The 21621-nt window shown below is 38.5% G+C and overlaps 1 protein-coding gene across 8 annotated transcripts in view; it reads left to right on the top strand.

Moving 5' to 3' along the window:
- Window positions 1-21621, top strand: part of fto (FTO alpha-ketoglutarate dependent dioxygenase) — a 322852-nt gene that overhangs the window by 46187 nt on the left and 255044 nt on the right. For all 8 annotated transcript variants that reach the window (XM_069901571.1, XM_069901569.1, XM_069901568.1 and 5 more), the window contains exons 2-4: window positions 7248-7325; window positions 10205-10844; window positions 12293-12442. In XM_069901571.1, coding sequence (XP_069757672.1) covers window positions 7248-7325; window positions 10205-10844; window positions 12293-12442 — 868 coding nt within the window. The remainder of the gene's footprint in view (window positions 1-7247; window positions 7326-10204; window positions 10845-12292; window positions 12443-21621) is intronic.

Genomic DNA, 21621 nt, shown 5'->3' with positions numbered 1-21621 from the left:
TGCCTAAAGAAATCTCCTGGTGCCTGCCACATTGACCACCGCCAGTGGGCTGATAACGCCTCAAATCGTGCATCTTGGCGCCTCACAGTTTGGCGGGCAGCAACCTCCTTTGAAGAAGACCGCAGAGCCCACCTCACTGACAAAAGGCAAAGGAGGAAAAACCCAACACCCAACCCCAATTAACCAATTTTTCCCTGCAACCGCTGCAACCGTGTCTGCCTGTCCCGCATCGGACTTGTCAGCCACAAACGAGCCTGCAGCTGACGTGGACTTTTTACCCCCTCCATAAATCTTCGTCCGCGAAGCCAAGCCAAAGAAGAAAGAAAAAGAAGAAGAATATTAACTTCATTGCGCTATTTTGGGCAATGATGAAATGCAACTCACTCTCAACGCTATTGACTTTCTGTGTGTGATTTGTAGTGCATCTTTAACTCGACCGCAGAACACGGCACTTTTTTCTTTAGTTTTGGAGCTGCCCTTCAATTTAAGATGGCCTAAAGACATGTCAGATATCTGTACCAAAATGCCTTATGAAGGAAAGATAGTGTGGACACCTGAAGATAGGATGTTGAGTTTTACTGAATTTTATTCCTTTCAGAATAAATTGAGCAGCTCAAAACTGAACATGAATAAGGAACTGTGATTATCAACAGCAGAATAATCGTACTCTTAACTCATTTGATAACTTCATCTTGTCATATTTTTTCACCACTCTGTCATTACAATCAACCAGGGGACCAGTTATGGTTGACTGAAAGGATATGAAAGTATGCTCAGAGCAGAAACAACTGGGCCCAAAATTGAGGTGCAAATCTTTTTGACAGCACAAAAGGAACATGCAATAAGAAAAGTCATGTGATCAAAGTTCTGCTGACCCATCACATCCAGTTTTGAATTCTGCTGGATACAAACAACTAACAATAGGAGTAGACTAGAAGAACATGTTTGTCCTCAACAATAACAGAGCGCTGCACACGAGGGGCAAAGCCTGGACCAGTGCATCTCAGTAGCAGATTCATATTAGTTACCTTCTGACACTCTAACTATCATAGCAGCAGGAGGGCAATTTAGTTCACTCCATGTAACATCAAGAAACTCAGATGAGCAGTGACAACATCACAGCGGTTGTGCTAAAGATTTATACTGGAAAATTCAATGCCCTTGTAATCCATTTGTTCCTGTGCAGTTCCAATGCTGGCATCCACCAGACAGCATGGAATAATGACCAGATTTGTGCTATTAACAAAAAGCAGGATAAGTACCATCTAGTGAAATTGCCCCGCAGTCTACTCTCTGTCATAAGTAAATTGATGGATCGATGGTACTGTAGAAGAAGTGTACTTGCTGCCAATAGCATTTTGAATTAAGCCTAGTTTGTGCTCACACAGTTCCACTCTGCATAGTGTTCTACTCTTAGCCTAAAGAAGAGCCCAAGAGCTGAGTTCCAGAGCCCTTGACATCCAGAAGACATATGATTGAATATGTATCAAGCATATTGGTAAAATTGAAGTCAATGGGGATCGATCCATTGATCAGCTGGAGAATTTCTCTGCAAGGCACTATCTTTGACTCAAGCACCTTGCTGTATAATTTAAGTCAATATCTGGCAACACCCAAAGCTCAGTACTGGTGGGTCAAGATAGCCTCCTTGAATCATACCCCTTCTACTACCCTAACTATTCACAATATCCATTACCTGTATGTTGAAGTTGCAAGTGTGCACTTTGAAAGAAATAAACAATGCACATATCACTTGCCAGGTTTCTTTGACAAGGCCCCTTAAATTTCTAACCTACCACGAGGATTAAAGACTGTAAGGCAACCTATGCAGACCCCATAGATGGAGGGTGTAAATTCTGAATGCTTGTTCTTCACCAGAAGAAATTCAGAAGTTCAAGAGATAGCTCAACCATATGCTCTCAAAGGACAGGTCAAAATGGGCAATATGGATCCTTACCAGGGCCACTGCCATTTTATAACTGAATAACAAAAGGTCTGTGCAAAGTGCAACTATTTCATGAAAAATCCCTGAAAGTATATGCCCTATGTGCTGGCGTAGAGAATGATCCTCGAAACTTAAAAATGGGACTTCAAAAATCAGGGTCATTTTATATGCCGGGTCTAAAATGCACCCTGACAGCAAAGTCTCAATACCACTTCCATTTCCCACCGGCTCTGACTCGATCTTGAGCCTGTCCTGTTTGCAACGAAGTCTCAGAGTTCTCACATACGGTCTATCCGTCCAGTCCGACTGGTGTCATCTCCATACTACAGGGTTTAATTGGCCTGTTACAGCAACCAACGGTGGTTTACTTTAAAATTCGCTCATCCTACTAACATGTTAGATGGAAATTCCGGAGGTTGTCCTATACACGAGTCATTCTATATGCTGGAATATATAAAGAAAAAAAAACTTTTGCTGAATTAAGTTTTAAATCCAGATTCTGATTTTAAATTCAATTTAAAATATTAACAGAGGGTTGTGTGAACTTGTGTGCTGCAAAGTTTTCTGGTCTGCTTCCTGAGAAGAAAAGTTATGTGCTGGTCTCTGAAGTTGTGAACCTGCTACCCACTTATTCAGTTGTCCATCTGTGGTAGCCTGACCTAACATTTATGTGGAATTTGTGAGTAGCTGGATGTATTTGATATCTTCATGTCGGCTGCCTTGTATTTGAAAGATGCAATATTCTGCAATAATCCTGCTGTGTGTATTTGTCCATATGAAGTGGAGGAGACAAATTTAAACATAGATGGAAATCAAATGTGAGGAAGTGCTAAAATCTGTGCATTTTTTGGTTTAATTCAGATTTCATCCTTATTGTCAGAATACATCGATGACATTCCATACAACACTGAGATTCTTTTTCCTGCAGAAGAGGCAGAATTTTACCACTTACTGGTCGGTCAAAAAAAAACTCTACTCAAGAAGATACATGTAAATAAATAAGGAAATGTAAAAGAAACTGGGCAATATAGAGACGAAAAAAAAATCAATAAAGTTCAAAAGTCCCTGATTGAATTTGTTTTTGAGGAGTCTGATGGTGGAGGGGTTGCAGCCGTTTCTGAAACTGGGGGTGCGAGTCTTGTGGTACCTCGACCTCTTTCCTGATGGTAGAAGTGCACTGGGTGGTGCGGATCCTTGAAGATTGCTGCTGCTCTCTGACAGCAGCATTCCCAGTAGATGCTCTCAATGGCGGGAAGGGTTTTGCCTGTAATGTCCCGGGCTGTGTCCACTCCCATTTTCCACTCAGGGGTATTGGTATCCTCATACCAGACCATGATGCAGCCAGTCAGCACACTTTCCACCTCAAATCTGTAGAAATTTGCCATGCTTTCCAATATAATACTAATTCTCTGCAAACTCCTGAGGAAGTAGAGGCGCTGGCGTGCTTTCTTCATGATGCCATTAGTGTGCTGGGTCCAGGTAAGATCCTCTGAGATGGTGACTCCCAAGAACTATATTAATTGAATTTTGATTTGTCATGTGTTGAATAACTTCTTTTTCCCTGGCTTTCACATTTTTTTTCTGCTCTTAAACCATATGGAATGATGAAAGCTATAGATTTACAACATCATGGAATTATTTATTTGCACTTTAGAATTTAATTGTCAATTTTAATTGTTTTTGTAATGAAGCCACCATTATTTGGGTTATCCTATAAATAAAGAATGAACAACTTGTTCAACCAGGAGAAGAGCTGTATTGGAATGGCAAAACTTTACAATTTAATTTTGCCACGTGCCATCAACCATCTTTCTTAGAAAGAGCAGAAGTCTGATAGAGTTCAGCACTTTCCACAGAGAAACTAGAATGGCAGTTGGTTCTGACCATGTTCAGCAACTCGAGTCATCAGCTTGTGTAAGATAGTGGATGAAACTTGGGGAAATGATAGGCCATATGAGAAGTAATATTCACGGGGATTACTTTTCTCTGCTGCCATCTGGTGCCACATGGATTCCAGCTCCTGCTCCGTGCCTCTCAGTTGGCCTCCTACCGGGATCTCGGGTACCGATACACTTCTCCAATTTCAGTTAGACCCCTGTCCCCAATTATCCCTATGTCTCCTTTCCTCTAGTTCTGGCTCTCTCTCTCTCTTTCCATTTCCTTCTGTCTCCTATCCTTCAGCTCTGCATTCATAGAGCCAATTCCCCACTCCTTTACCCAATTAATTTTCACCTTTCCTATCTTGTCCTCCTATCTACATCCAATTCGCACTATCTGTTGGTCTGAACTTCTTCCCCTTTCTTTCATTCTCCCCAACCTTTTAATTTGGGTGCCTGCCTGCTCTTTACTCATACCATGAAGAAGGGCTCAGGCCCAAAACATCAGTTTTGTGTTTATGTGTATATATATATACTTAGCTCCATGGATGCTGCAAGACCTGTTGAATTCCTCCAGTATATCTGTGTTTTTAATACTTAGTCATGAGAGGCCAAATAGGGGCATTCAAAACAAAAGTTGCTACTTTTCTTATATGGTTAATTTCTTTTGTGCATTATTTGACCCAGTTATTTGTGCTACTGTGTGTGAAACATAAAATTTATAGCAAAGGAGGCCATTCAGCCATTTGAATCTGCCAGTTGAAAAAGTGTAGTGAATCTCACAATTCAGCCCAAGTTCCATTGCTCCTGAGGTTACTACTCTTCAAGTACACATTCGAGTCCAGTTTAAATGCAAAGAAGCTGTTCATCTCAATCTCCCCTTCACTTGATGAATTTCAGACCACTACCCCCGTCAAAATGAAAAATAGCTCAATATCTTCCCTCCAATCCTTTAACCAGTTACTTTCAATCAATGCCATCTGGTTTTTGACCTCTCTCTAAGGGGAACGGAGTCCTTTATATTTACACTATCTAGATTTTTCATTATTTTATGCACCTTAATTAAGTTTCCCTTTAGCCATGTCTGTTCTGAAAAAAGGAACTAATCCAACCTTTCCGGATAGTTTCAATTTTCCAGTCTTGGCAATATCCTTGTAAATCTCTGCAACCCCAATTCAGTGCAATCACTTCTCTCCTGCAATGTGAAGACTAGGTTTGACATTATGATCCTGTTGAGGCATTGACTTTTTCTCTAGCATTGACTTTTTACTTTTTTTACACTGACGTTTGTGTTCTGGATAAGTAGAATTTATACCATGGATGTTTGAATTTTTGGACCTTTTTAGTTCAAACAGTTCTGGAATTCTTTATTGTACAATATAAGTGCATTACACCACATAAATTACATCAAATGGTATATTCATTTGATGTTATACACAAAATTCTATCATGCATACAAGCTCCTTGAGAACATGGATGCTGAATCTTTGATTTTTGTACTCTCTTTAGTCATGGGTGAACTTCCAGAAGACTGGTCAATATTGCTGTTCCTTTGTTTTAAAAAGGCAATGGGAACAAACCATGAAATTATAGGTCTGTGGGCCTTAAATTAACGGCAGAGAGATGAAGGAGAATCTTAGGGATAGGATTTATTTGCAGTTGGAAAACCTATCGATTTATTATGGATAGTCAGTATGCTTTTGTGAAGGGTTAGTCCTGTTTCCCAAATTTGATTAAGTTCTTAAAAGAAGTAACAATTAATGAGGGCAGGGCAGTGGATCTTATCTATATTAGTGAAGCACTTGACAAGGTTGTTCATGGTGGGCTGGTCCAGAAGATTATGTCACATGGGATCCATGGTGTGTTGGTAAATGGAACTTAAAATGGGCTTGGTAAAAGATGACAGTGACTGAGGGGTGTATTTCTTGACTGGAAATGGCCAGTGATATTCTGCAAGAAGCACTGCTGTGACCTCTGTTGTTTGTGGTATATATAGAATATTTGTGTGAAAATGTAGATGGTTAGAAAGTAGATGAAAATTGGTGGAGTTGTGTTTAGTGAGGAAGCTTGTCAAATGATACATCAGGATCTAGATCAATTTGAAATTTGGGAGGACAAATAGCAAATGGAATTTAATCTACACCGCTGTGGTACATTGCATTTTGGGAGATTTAATGCAAGAGGAAAGCATACAGTAAATGGGGTGCATTGATGAGCAGAGTGCTCTTGGGGTATGAGTCCAAAATTCCATGAAAATGGCAATACATGTGGAGAGACTGGTAAAGAAGGAATGTGGCATGCTTGCCTCCATTAATTGGGGCAATGAGTATTAAAGTGAATATAAATGTTTGGATGTTATGCTGCAGATTTTTAACGCTTCGGTTAGGTCACATTTTGAGGAAAGACGTGGAGGCTTTGGAGAGGGTGCAGACAAGGTTCCTCAGAATGTTGCCTGGACAGGAGTGGATTAGGTAACAACGAGAAGGTGGATAAAGATGAATTGTTTTCTCTAGATCATCAGAGGCTTGATGGTGACAAAATAGGTAACAACAAGCGGCAACGATGAAATGGGCGGGAGAATATCAGGTTTGTGCTCCACGGGCTAATCTCTGGAATGAATTGCCAGCCACTGACTTCCTCATGATGCAGCATCCTACTGACTGGCTGGGTGCTGCTTTATTGATGTCACATGTTGTCTTGGATTGTTCAAGGAGGATTCGACTTCTGAACAAACCTGTTGATGCTTGGTCTCCTGCCATTTATCTGATCATATGAAGCTTCTGACTATTCTTTCAGGGTCATTCTTTTTGGATTTTGACATCCCAGTGTTATCTGCACTCACTCCGGTATATCTGTGTAATGCCTCTTGGCCCCCTGCAGAATTTGGACCTCTCTTTCTACTCTGCGACTCCTCCATCAAGGACGTCAGTATAACATTGGGAAATCGTACACCATGCTCTCTCCTGCGTTGTAGTGTTCATCAATCTTTTCAAGATCCCTTTATTGTCATGTAATAATGCAGAACATGTAATATTACATGAAATTGCCTTCTGCCTGCCATAAGGCATATCCATATCGAATCGCTTGTTGCATTATTTATTACTCTTGCTAATGCAACCAGCTAATGAAACCATCTATCTCTAATCAGGGTTAACTATCATTAACATGAGCAAATACCACAGAATTAGTTTGCTACCTACATTGAAATAAATAATGTTGAGTAGTCACCCATTAACCATCACAATTTCAATTTCCCATTTTGGAGTCAATCAAATTTAGATCCTTAGAGGCATATTGGATATAAAATTTAATTTTGAAGGACAGTAGGGAGATCACTGCTAGAATAAATGATAAAAAAAATGGTAATAACATTTTTTTGTTTTACTTGATAATCAAGTTCTCTCATTATCTCCCTTTTCTAACAGAGGCAGAAGCTGCTAAGAGAAATTGGAGATCGAAAGCTTCCATATTTAACGCCCAAAGATGTGGCATTTGAACAGCTGGTATGTTAATATGCTATGAAACTGTAAAAGTGCACTTAATTATTGGAAACACTTTACCATTGATCAATCATCATTACCAGCCCCAATGAGTTTATGATGTTAAAAAAGTATCTTTGTTATTCAAACGTAATGCAGTAAAATCCCCATTATCCGGCACCTATGGGAATTGTAAATGTCGGATATGCAAATTTTCCTGTTGACTAAGACTCACTCTTACAATGCCTAACTAATATATCTGCATTAAGAATGGACCATTTAAAAGACAAAAGACGGTGCAAAATTTAAAATAATTTGGAAAAAAAAATCAGTTTTTGTAGTCTTTATTAATGTTTAAACTTTAATCAAGTAATTCCCGTAACTTACAAAATTTAAATTCAAACCCCAGTCACTGGTGCTGTAGCAACTTTGCATTAGCCGCTATACGAACCGTGCCACCATCATAATTAACCCTCTCTCCCCTTGTTCTGACAACCTGACTCACCTCCACGCAAGTGTCCCGGTCAGGCCCTCGGCACAATCTGACTCACCTCTGCACACTTTCCTTTAAATTCGAACCCCAGTTGTGAGCGCTGTAACAGCATTGGCCACTACGCTAACCGTGTTGCCATCATTATTAAGCCCCCTCCCCTAAGTTTACAGTTAAAGCCTTACTAATATACTTAATAATATACGAACAAAGATAAAGACTCTTAGAAGGCACAGATAGGGAGACACTTTGGGAGAGTCACCCCAGCAAACAGCAGCAGTTATTGAAACACAACTTTATTGAAACTTTATTCGAACAGCTGCTGTGGGTGTGGCACTATGGGATGCTCTGCCAGCTGAATGTTTGCTCCCATTGTCACCAAGGGGTTGCATGTTGCTTCTGACAATGTTTACTTTTATAATTTTAAACTTTTATTTAAAACTTTATTTATTCTTATTTATTTTAAAATTTATTTATTTCCTTGATATTTTTTTGCCAATTTTTTATGTTTCCTCCTGATTGACTTGCGGTTAATGGGGTTTTTCTGTATAATACTGAAAGAACAAATAGGCTATGCCTTAAATCTGAAAGTGGTTTCTGGTTGGATATTTGCATTGCATCTTTCAACAGAGCAAGATTAAAATAATAGTAAAACATCTACGACCAAAGTACATCTTCGGAGTTTTGGTCAATTAGTTTATTAACGATTCAGTCATTAAATATGGGCTGGCTGCAAAATGGAACATCACAAAATCATAGTATATATTTTTTTTTGAAGTGAAGGATAACCGAGATACAACAGTACTATTTAGCTTTATTTCAGGTCTGAAAAATTTAGCAACTATAGACTGATGGGTCTCAGAAAGCAATTGTTTAAAATTAAATTGTATTAGTTGTGTCTGTAGTTAGGGTTTTAATATACACTGAAGGTAAAGGAGCTAAGTTGATGCAGGCCCTGCTTTCTGGCACAGTTGAATGCACCCAACTCCCCTCCTGTGGGGGCTTTGCTGTTAATTAGTTCTGAACTGAACGCGTAAAGTTAAAATAATCTCTGATTTTGCAAAACAAGTGGGTCCTTATAAATACCAAGATGTGAATGCAATAATGTAAATAAGAACACCAACAAGAAATTCATGTGAGCATTGAGTTTCCATGTATCAATAAGAATGTAGCTGTTGATCTGCATCAGTACTGCCATCCTCGACAGTTCGTTCCTTGACCCTTGAATTCCCTTGATACCTAAAAATCTAACAATTTCTACCTTGGATATGTTTCATGACAGAACTATTGCAAATTTAGAATGGAGTAGAGAATTACAAATAATCATGGATGAAAATACTTTTTTTTAATTCAGTGAAACACAACAATTCTGTCTCCTGTGCAATATAAATGAACAACAATGGCAGTGACCTGAATTCGAATCCAGCACTGTCTGTGACGAGTTGATATGTTCTCCCTGTATCCTGCATGGGTTTCCTCCAAGTGCTCTGGTTTTCTCCCACCCTCCAAAAATGAATGGGCTTTGTAGCTTAATTGGTGTATTTGAGCAGCACGACCTTGTGCTGTAATTCTTTTTAAAAAAAAATCTATTTTCATATTGCAATTGAAGATTTCAGATAATATTTTCAATGAGAATAGCTGCTAGCATATTGCTTAATGTTTTGGCTCCGATACAAAAGCAATGTAACTGCAGGTATCTGCAGTATACTTGCTTTTCTGACTATTTCTAGCATTTTTAGTTGTTTCAGATCAATAACTGGTTGATTAAAACTAATGAAGGGTCATTGCCCATATGAGCAAATTTTCTCCCAGATGAGTTGATCCAGCATTTCTATTTGCATTGTGAGTTTTCAATAGGTACCTTAACATTGCATTGCTTTTTGACAATTATATAAAAGGTTGTTCTTAAAGTAGGCAAAGAATATATTGAATAATACAGATTATTTTGAACATTCCCTGAATGCAAAATCTGCTTTTTTCTACATGTAATTGAAATATTGCATGGAACTTTTTATCAACCTCCGTACTGCTGCTGTAAATATACCAAAGGTACTGACAGCGAGTTGGTGTTTCATGCTGCTTGTTGAACAAATAGTGGAATCCACGTAATATTTTGAATACTTCCTAGTTTTTTAATACATCATCATCACATGCATAGCTCTGCCAGGACTCTAAATCTCTCCTTGCATTTTGAGCAATGCAAATATCCAACCAGAAACCACTTTCAGATTTAAGGCATAGCCTATTTGCTCTTTCAGTATTATACAGTAAAACTCCATTAACCGGAAGTCAATTAGGAGGGAACATCAAAAATTGGCACAAAAAAAATCAAGGAGAAATGTGTGATATACTGAAGCGCTTTTGGGAGATATGTATTAATAGAAATGGGTAACAAAAAAAATTCTCTGTTTAGTCAAAGGCTAAATATTCCAAATTGCACCTGAGACAAGCCAGCTGTGTCCCCAAGGAAATCCATCAAAAAGTTCAGCGAGGATTGACGGCTCTGCGAGATTGCAAATGTTTTGCGCAAGATCTTATTCAAATAAGAGGCAAAGATGTTTTGACACCAGTTCATCGACTTCTTGTTGGGAACCCAGGTCACACTTATCGTTACTTGGACACAAGGCTGTTTGCAGTACCTTGGCCGACCCAACAAGTAGAGGTGAAATACAGCAATGAAGAAATTGGTAAAGCCTGCCAAGCTATTAAAGATCTTAACGAATACATGCAATCGGAAACGGTGAAGATTTTGTTTGATCGTGACGTCGCTGTGGAAAATGATAAAGGATGTGTGGAGAAGGCGATGACTTCTACTTTAGTTGAGGACTCGGAAAGTGTGAAAGGAGGTCACAATCAACAAAGCGATGTTAATACTGAATTAAAAAATAGATCATCCTTTAATGTGGCTCTTTTGAATTACATGGACCCTTCAAGGATGAAATACCTAAAGGAGGAACCTTATTTTGGTATGGGAAAGATGGCTGTGAGTTGGCATCACGACGAGAACCTGGTGGAAAAATCAACTATTGCAGTGTATAGTTACAGCTGTGATGGTATGTATGGAAAAGAGTGGAGAATTACCAAATTACTACTTGCTGTTTTAATGCTTCCACCCCCTCAAGCTTGTTTCACGCACAGAGGCTGCACACCCGCAAACTTGTAAACTAATTTAGATTTACTGTTTGCTAATTGTTTTAGAGTGCTGCAGAAATGTTAAATCGACACGTGTGGGCAGACATGTTTCTGTATTTGATGGAATCCATTTTGTTTACATAAGTTGCCCTATACTTTTAATACATGCAGTGCTTGTGTGTACTGTAATTACCTGTCTGGTTGGTTGCCAAGAATATAAAATCTGTAACAAAAAAAAAAATTAATTGCTGGATCCCTCAGGTGCACATTTCAACTCGTGTAAATGCTTTTATTGTCATTGACATCATTGTTTCTATTGGAGTGATTTGTCAAAAATGAACTAGCTGTTGCATGCTGATTTTATTACCATATACTTTCCTTTCAAGATACTACTGGGGTTAGCTTTGAACAGAAGTACTTCGTTCAGTTTTTACCATTGTATGTAATGTGCTTTCTTTGGTTTCTGTCGAAAAAACTCAGAAATTACAAGCAAATCTGTGACAGATTGTTGGCCACATTATACATGTAAATCACTCAATGAAAAACTGTTCCAATTTTATTTTATCTTCATGTTCATTGATCATAATAATCTAGCTTGTTTGTTGTCTGTAAATATTGGAGCTTTTAAATGCCTAGCCTGCGAGCTCTGCTTGAACTTTTGGCGATAAAACTTTTGGGGGGGGAAAAAAACCTCAAAATATAACTCATTTTAACGAGCACATTCCAAAGGTGCAGGATTTATTAGGAAACCCCAGGAAACCTTGATTGAAATTACTCTTTTTGATTATGGTTCTGTATTTTATTGGTGCCATATTGGGAACAGTGTTACAGTTGGACAATGTTTGCCAAAAGTTAAGGAACTTCTGCCGAACAGAACTCAGAAGTTTTTTTGCTGTGCCTGATATGCTCTGTTATGTTAAAGTGCCTTCAGAGTAGCATTATTTATAGATTTTTGTCAAACATGACAAAACTTTGTCAAAGTGCCAAATTTGACGAACAAAAACTTTTAACAAAGACACTCTGGAGCTTGTTTTATTATAAGAGCCTTTTTTTTTGTGCTTGAAGATCAAACTGTAGTACATCCAAGATTGCAGTAGGCCCAAAGCCATTTGAAACTTTTTGTGATGTTTTTATTTACAGACAAGCAGAACTAAAATAGTTTGACTTGTTCAAGTAGATATAATGAACATTCTGATACAAGGTTTCTGCAATGCACAAAGTCTCTAATCACTTAAGCACTGATGAAATTCATTAGCCTGTTTTGTGTAATCTGCTTCTGAATATGGAGGTTGTCGATAAAGGAGACATATATCTTACTGAGGTTCTAATAAATCATTTTTACTCAACTATTGCCCTTTCTCCTTTACAGATTTAGGACCTGCCTCAGATGAAAGCAACCGGAATTCATTTGAGGGCAGAGATCCAACACTTTGGCATGTTGGCTTAAAAATAGCCTGGGACATTGCAACACCAGGACTGGCATTGCCGCTGTACCCTGGCGACTGCTACTTTATGCTTGGTAATTTTTTTTAACACTACCTATTTAGCTTTCCTAGTACCCGTGAGATAATCTGGGTGGTGCAAACTAAGTAATTCAAATGTTGCTTTCATAAAATGTGTATGCATTCTAATCATGTTTTATTTGTAATTAAAATTCTATGGGAGCTGCTTTACCGATGACTCTTGCTTCATATATGTTCTTACTTTTATGTCTTGTCACTACTGATATCTAAACCATTATAGTAAAAGGACATCAACAGGAACTTTTCCCAGTTCAAAAAGAGAGAAATTTATCAAGTGAGAAATTATTATCATTTTAGGCTTCAAGTTCTTTATCACTTTCAAGTAGTATAAAATTCTATTATAACCATTATTTTCACCTTTGCTAAAAAGAAATGTTTGTGCTATGTTGGTTAATCATGTTGCTAATATTGTTAATCAGTCATCAAGTTGCATTGAAGTTGTTGAGATTTGATTATTCTCAGACAGTGTGCATAACTGAGATATGAGATAAAATAAGATTGTCTTGCTGCGCCACCACTATAGGTAGAATTTTTGCTTTGAAACAAATGGTAATTTGAACTTTGTGAGTTTTTTTAATAAAAGGGAAACAGTTTCACTTAATTAACAATAAAATATTGGTCTGCGGAGGAAATGTGCATTGGGTCCTGCTGTCTCAGATGCAGGTTCCAGCGTGTCTGATACATGAGTTGCTCAGTGTGAGCCATAAATTCACACACACACACACACACACACACACACACACACACTCAGAAGGTGTATGAAAGGTTTAATGCTTACTGTGCCCAGAAGTCTAGTTAAATGGGGCTGTTTTAGATTCAGTGCTAAAGAATGTGAATATTGTCCTCTCCTAAATACTTGGAACAATGATGCTTCATCTACACTCCCCCATGTCGACATTTCGTCCATGAGAGAGGAAACCAACATAAAGAGGTTTGAAAGTGATAACAGAGTGATGACTACATGCTTACCCTGGTTGTGACCTTGTCGGGGAGACACTTGTGCTATCAAATATCGGCCACCAGTCAAGTTCTATGTATCCATGCTTTTTTAACAAAATGGGAAAATGAATGTTGTATTAACTTTGGTATGTTTTTAATTGGGTTTGAACTCTAGGGATTTCAACAAAGAAAATAATTACAGAGAAGAATAAGGCAAATGAGTCCTTATTGCAGAATCATAGACAAATTTGGCATTTAGTTGATGATTTGAATATATAGTATAACCAAAAACATATGGGACTTTTTAGATTTAAAAACAACTTTAAAAAATATTTTATTTCCCTAATTTATGATTTCCCATATAGTTCCCTGATTGAGAAGTGGTGCTGACATTTGTATTACATACCATTTTGTAAATAGATCAATGGATCATTAACCTTCATAACTGACTTAATATCTTCTTATAACCATATAACAATTATAGTACGGAAACAGGCCATCCCGGCCCCTCTAGTCTGCACCGATTTAACTGATCTCCTCTAGTCCCACCTACCTGCTCCCTGTCCATAACCCTCCAATTTCCTCACATCTATGCACTTGTACAACCTTCTCTTAAATGACAAAATTGACCCTGCTTCAACCACCTCTTCCGGAAGGTTATTCCACTCAGCCACCACTCTCTGAGTGAAGAAGCTCCCTTTCATGTTACTTCTAAATTTTTGCCCCCTAACCCTTAGCTTATGACTTCTTGTTCCAATCTCACCTATCCTCAAGGGGAAGAACCTATTCACATCGACTCTGACAATCCCCCTCATGATTTTAAATACCTCTATCAAATCCCCCCCTCAACCTTCTACTCTCCAATGAATAAAGACCTAGTCTACTCAATCTTTCTTTGTATTCTAGATTCTGCAATCCAGGCAACATTTTAGAAAATCTTCCCTGCACCTTCTCTACCTTATTGATATCCTTCCTATAATTTGGGGACCAGAACTGCACACAGTATTCCAAATTTGGTCTCAGCAATGCAACATCACCTCCCAGCTCCTATATTCTATGGTTTGATTTATAAAAGCCAGGAAACCAAAAGCCTTCTTTACCAATCTATCCACGTGAGAACCCACTTTCAAAGAATGATGAAACGTTATTCCAAGATCTCTCTGTTCCTCTGCATTCCTCAATGCCATCCCCTTCACTGCATATGTCATGTTTTGATTATTCTTCTCAAAATGAAGTACTTCACACATCTACATTAAACTCTATCTGCCATCTTTCAGCCCACTCTTCTAAGCAATCCAAATCCATCTATAGTCCCTGAAAACCATCTTCAGTATCCACAACTTCCCCCTATTTATTTACTAACCCAATTTACCACTCCATCATTCAAATCATTAATGTAAATGACAAACAGCAAGGGATCCAACACCAATCCCTGAGGCACATGGTCGTCACCGGCCTCCATCTTGACATACATTTATCCACCATGACTCTCTGGCATATACCTTCTAGCCACTGTTGAACCCATTTGACTATCTCAACATTAATACCTAGTGCCCAAACCTTCCTTCCATCTGGAACCTTATTGAATGCTTTATTGAAATCCATATAGGCTACATCTACTGCTTTACCTTAATCAACCTTCCTAGTCATCTCCTCAAAAACTTCAACAAGATTTGTCAAACATGACCTTCCCTGCACAAATCTGTGTTGGGTGTCCCTGATCAGTCCCTGCCTCTCTAGATACTTGTACATTTTATCTCTAAGAATATTTTCCATTAGTTTACCAACCATCAACATCAAACTTACTGGCCTATAATTGCTGGGCCTACACCTGGATCCATTTTTAAACAGAGGAACCACGTTTGCGACACGACAATTCTGTTGAAAAATCACTGTCCTCCGCTAGCCTCCGCTATTTCCTCCCTGACTTCCTTCAAGGTCCTGGGGAAAATTCTGTTGGGACCTGGAGACTTATTCACCTTTATATGCCTCAAAAGTTCTAACACCCCCTCTTTCCTAATCCCTACATTTTCCATAATCACCCCTTTTGCCTCTCTTATCCTGCATGATTCCATATCCTTTTCCCTAGTGAATACTGAAGAGAAGAACTCATTCAATATCTCTCCCACCTCATTTGGCTCCTCACACATTTGTCCGCTCTGATTCTCTAAGGGACCAATTTTAACCTTCACTCTCCTTTTGCTATTTACATGTTTGTAAAAACCTTTCAGATTTACTTTCACCCTGTTTGCTATAGATACCTCGTACCTTTTTGCTATCCTAATTTCTTTCTTAAGCTTTTTACAATCCATGCATTTTCCAAGCATCTTTTTTCTTGTATTTAATATAGGCCTCCCTTTTATCTCAAACCAACTTTCTAATCTCCCTTGAAAACCATGGTTCTCTCAAACTTGTGGCTCTGCCTTTAATCCTAACAGGAACATAAAGATTCTGCACCCTCAAAATCTCACCTTTAAATGACCTCCAATTCTCCTCTACCTCCTTCCCATAAAACAAATTAGCCCAAACCACTCCTTGCAAATCCCTTCTCATTTAATCAAATTTCGATTTTCCCACTCAAAAACCTTGATCTTTGGACCAGACCTATCCCTTTCCATAATTATATTGAAACTAATGGTGCAATGATCACTAGATCCGAAGTGCTCCCCAACACGTACCTCAGTCACCTGCCCTATCTTATTCCCCAACAGTAGATTCAACGCCCCTTCTCTAGTGGGTAAATCAACGTATTGCTGCAAAAAACTATCCTGTACACATTTTACAAATTCTAATCCCTTCACAAAATGTGTTTCCCAATCTATATAAGGAAAATTAAAATCCCCCACTAACACAATCCTGTGCTTGTTTCAAATCTCAGCTCTTTCCTTACACATATGCTCCTCTATTTCTTGCTTCCCACTACATGATCTATAATACACCCCTATAATTGAAACTTGATCTTTTCCATTTTTTAATTCCACCCATACTGCCTTCCTTGACGAACCCTCCAATCTATCTTGCATCAGCACTGCTGTAATATTTTCCCTGACAAGCAATGCCACATCAACCCCTCTTAACCCTCCAATTCTATCACACCTAAAGCAGTGAAATCCCAGAATATTTAGCTGCCAGTCACATCCCTCTTGCAACCACGTTTCACTAATCGCCACCACGTCATACTGCCAAGTGTCTATCCACACCTTCAGCTCTCCACCTTCCTTACAATACTCCTAGCATTAAAGTAAATGCATTTCAGAGATTTTCCACATCTTACCTTCTGCATGTCCCCATCTTGATAGACAACTCTATTATTTATTACCATCATCCCCCCGCCATTACGGCACAGATCCTTTTCATTCCACCCCCAAACTTTGTCTACAAGCCTTCTCTATTTGCGGAAAAACCTTCTCTTTGCTGTTCTCCTTTATATGGTTGCCTTCCCCCAACCGTAGTAGTTTAAAGCCACCTCAGTAGCCCCCTCTGGGATCCTAGTCCCTCTGGGATTCAGATGTTACCCGTCCATTCGGTACATATCCCACCTCTCTCAAAAAATATCCCAGTGATCCAAGAACTCGAATCCCTGCCCCTTACTCCACCCCTTTAGCCACGCATTCATCCTCCACCTCATACTATTCTTCCCTTCACTATTGCATGGCACAGGAAGTAATCCAGAGATTATCCCCTTTGTGGTCCTTCTTTTCAACTCCCTATATTCATTATTTTAGGACCACTTCATTCTTCCTCCCTATGTCGTTGGTGCCAACATGTACCACGACCTCTGGCTCATTACCCTCCCCCTCTTAGGGTGTCATGGACACGAGAAGTTAGATCTCGGACCCAGGCACCAGGGAGGCAAACCACCATCTGGTTTTCTTTATCGTATCCACAGAATCCCTTATCTGTCCTCCTGACTATTGAATCCCCTATTACTATTGCCATCCTCTTCCTTTCCCTACCCTTCTGGGCTACAGAGGCTGACCTTGTGCCAGAGGTACAGCCACTGATGCCTTCCCTAGCCTGATTTTCCTCCCCAACAGTACTCAAGGAGGAGTACCTATTGATGAAGGCTACAGGCACAAGGGGAATGATTTTTGGCAATGAAGAACGGAGGCAGAAGATATTTTCATAACAATTAAAGTAAGGTTGAAACTGTCCCAGTTAACACATCTTCATTGAAAGTAGATGGGCAGAATGATAAGAATGTTACCAGTCACCTTCCTGATCCATCTGTTTGTAAGGGTTAAATGTTCCCTCTTAGCCTCTTGGAATGTGTTTAATTTTAAAAAATCTTATTCTTTTGGCATTGTTGATGTATATATCATATGTCGAATCTGAAGAAGCATTCGCATTTTCCTCTCATTTCTACCATACTATACAATTTTGAATGTTCTGAGTTGATTTTTAAAAATTTTACCTGTTGCTAAATCCAGTAAATTGCATTTACCAAAACATATAACTGCAAAACTCTCAAACTTTAATAAAGTTTGTTTCTTAGCTTCGAATTTCACAATGAAATGAATGAAAATGCCAATGAGGGAGCAATTTGAATGGATAATTTAATTAAATATTAATGCACTGCAAGAAACTAATAAATATTTTAACAGGAAAAATCTGGAGGCCATTTAAAAATTAGCTTTGGCTCAGTCAAAGCTAAACAAGTTTTTTAATCGATTCAATATAGTTAGACTTAAATCAACTATAAATTCCTGTTATATATCTCACTTTAAGCAAGTCACCATGGTTAATAATCTGTTGTGTTAAATGATTTTCTCACTGCATTCCATGCTTTAAATTGCTTTTAATCGAAGAGCTATCATAATTCCTCACTGCTATTTTTTTAATTCAAGTTATACACTTTTCCTTAATGTAACTTCTGTTGAGAAGGTTACTCTCGACAAAACCAGGGCCATTGGGCCAAAGATGCTTCTAGCACAGAAGGAGGCCACTTAGTGCATTATATCTGCACCACCTCTCGAGAACAAATACACTAAGCTCTTTTCTTTCCATTGTGTATTTTCATTGGCTTCAAACATTTGTCCATCTTTGCCTTAAAAGTTCCAAGAGTTCTCACTGTAATAAAATGGTGAATGCTCCAATAATTCTCCTAAATAGAAGGTTAAAAGATTTTTTAAAATTCTGACAGCTTTAAAAACTCTGATATAAATCATTTCATGACCATAAATATCTCTTCAAAAATAAATTTGACACTTCCCATTCTTTATATGCTGGTGATGTTCTGGTGTATGCAATCTATGCCTATAAAGGAATGAGACTGTAAGGATTAATATAATTGTTGTATTACTATTAATCATCAATTGTATAATTTACCCTTATTTTACTATCGAAATTGTGAGGCAAAAGAGCAGCTGCAATTTCAGGTAAGGACAGATGTGAGGCTTAAAGGTAAATCTGATTTGAGAAGGCATTTTTGTGAAGATGTCTCACCATTCACTTATACTGAATTGCACAGAAGTTGCAAACTATATTCACAAGAAAAAAATGCCTTGCCTATTTTATCTTAAGTACCCAGTCTGATGCACATTCATCATAACTGCTTAACCTTATCAGTTGCAACATGTGGAGGCTATAAAAGCATGAGTAGAACACTCATTCCCTCCAGTTTGCCCCATCTCCAAATCATAGCTAACTTGATCCTTCTTCTGTGCCCAGAACTTCATGGCACTCAATTCCCTGATCTTTCATATAGTTCAAGTTCAACTTCAAGTTTATTATTAACAAGTACAACCTAATGAAACAACATTCTCCGGACTTCGATGCAAAAACATGCTAACACACATCCAGTCACAACACACATACAGACAAATGATGCACATGTAATACATACGGACAAAAAAAAATGTTCAGTGTAGTAAAGACTTAAACGGTTTGTATGAGCAGTTCATTCAGCAGTATCATTGACCATAGGAAGAGGCTGTTTCTCAGCCTGGTGGTTCTAGCTTTGATACTACTGTACCTCTTTCCTGATGGAAGTATCTGAATGGTGTTGCTTTCAGGGTGGTAGGGCTCCTCATTGCTTTTGCAAGCTTTCTTCAAACAACTATCCCAGTAGATCACGTTGATGATGGGGAGGGAGAATCCAATCATCCTCTCTGCTGCTCTTATGGTCCTGTGGATTAACCTCTGATCAAATGCTCTATGGAAACCATGCCACACTAGGGTAGCTGGCAAGATCGCTCTCGATAGATCTCCTATAGTAAGTTTACATAATTGTGGCCGGTAGGCTTACCTGCTTCAGTCTTCTCAGGAAGTGGAATTGCTGTTGTGTCTTCCTGACAAATGAGGCGATGTGTGTCCAGGATAGTTCATTTCTCAAGTGGCCTCGGCGGAACGCTGCACTCCACTCTCTCCTCTACAGAGTTATTGATGTGTAATGGAGGGTGATCCATAATCATTTCCTTCATCTTGTCCACGTTGAGTCTCAGGTTGATATTCTCACCCCATCTCACGAGATTTTCTATTTCGTTTCTGTGACTCATTATTGTTGCTGATGAGGCCAACTACTGTTGTGTCATCTGCACACTTGATGACACTGTTGGAGCTGGATCTGACATTGCAGACATTGGTCAGCAGTGTGAACAGGAGAGAGCTGAAGCTCTCAAGTCGACCTGGACAGGCTGTAGTCTTTCTGTTAGGAAGTTCAGAATCCAGGTGCAGATATGTGTGTTGAGTCTTAGTGAGGATAGCTTCTCCATCAACCTCTGGGGGGAATGATCATATTAAGCACCGATCTGTTCGATGAACAGCACCCTGGTGTATGAGACATTTTCCTCCAGCTGGGTAAGGATAGAGTGGAGGGAACAAGGCCATAGCATTATGTGGAATCATTTTATATCTCCTCTTTAAATATTTCCATTGTTCTAGCCTTGAATTCCTATCCCTTTTGGATAGGAATTCCAGAGAATCATCCTGATGTGAGAGTATATTTATTTACCTTTGATCTCTCCAAATAAAATAAATTTGACCAAGGTAATAATTCCTTAATTGTACTCACGCAACCTCATGCTTTTATAAATGTTCAATTTGGCTTAAGTTGTGAACTCCAAGAATTTGTTTACAAATAGTTTTACATTAATTCATTGTTAGTTGAGGAAGTTTTATATTTTCTCCTTTCCATAATAGAAGTGATCCACGAGCTGACCTTTAGTTCTTGGTGCAGTTTATAATGACAAAAGAAGTAAACTTGATCCCTTAAATTTAATGATTTTATTAGATAGTCATGAATTTGCTTCTTAACACATTATTTTGGGAATCGTCCCATCAATATTTCTACAAGAGGGCAATGCTCATGTAATCTTGTTGTAAACTGTAAACTTTTATTTGAGTAGTTTAGGAAAAGACAATATTATGAAACAGAGATGTTTTGTAATATTTCTATATTATTGGATTGGTGGCTCAGGACCAAGGGACAAAATTTTGCTCCATTTATTTGGTGGACTATCATTTTTATGGCTGCATTCCTATTAATTTAAATTGAGAAAATTGGAATCCAATCCAAAGAACAGCATGAGCTTTCACTTTAAAAGGCAGAGATTAACCATGGAGTGACAGCATTGATTTGTTAAAGTAAGTCTTGTTTGACTAATGTGACTGCATTTTTCTGAGAAAGTAACAAGGAAGCTTGATGCTTTGTATAAAATATATTAATGATTTGGCCTTAAAGATATTGGGGGGGGGTGGGGGGAAGGTAAGATGTTTGCAGATGGTGGAAAGAACTGGCTGCATAGTTGACAATGAGAGCAAAAGCTTTCGACTGTAAGAGATATATATTTGATTAATGGAGCAGAAAAGTAGGAAAAAAATTACATTTGGTGAAGTGTAATAATCCAGTGGATTGTGTGATCAATGGCAGAATATTGAGTTGTTGAGGAGCAATGAGTCCTAAGTGTGCGTGCTCCCAGATCATTAAACGTAGTAGAATAAGTCAATATGGTGATTCAAAAGACATTTGTGGTTTTCTACTCTATTTACTGAGGCATGACTTGCATAGATGGATATGAAGAGGAGATCAAGGAAGAATGGTCGGGATTGGAGAATTGTAGCCTCAAGTAAAGAGTGGATGTGCAAGGGTTGTTTATTTTCTAGCAGAGGAGACTAAATTAAAATGTATAAGACAAAAGGTTATTTCTTTCCCCCAGTGTTAGCAGAAGGTTATTGGCCAGGAGATGTGAATTTAAAATATTTGGTGGATGACCCATTGCTGGTCAATCTAGGGGTA

Source organism: Narcine bancroftii, chromosome 10 (genome assembly GCF_036971445.1).
Source record: "Narcine bancroftii isolate sNarBan1 chromosome 10, sNarBan1.hap1, whole genome shotgun sequence".
NCBI lineage: Eukaryota > Metazoa > Chordata > Chondrichthyes > Torpediniformes > Narcinidae > Narcine > Narcine bancroftii.
The sequence above is the reverse complement of the archived record's forward strand: the minus strand, read 5'-3'. Positions and strand labels throughout refer to the sequence as shown.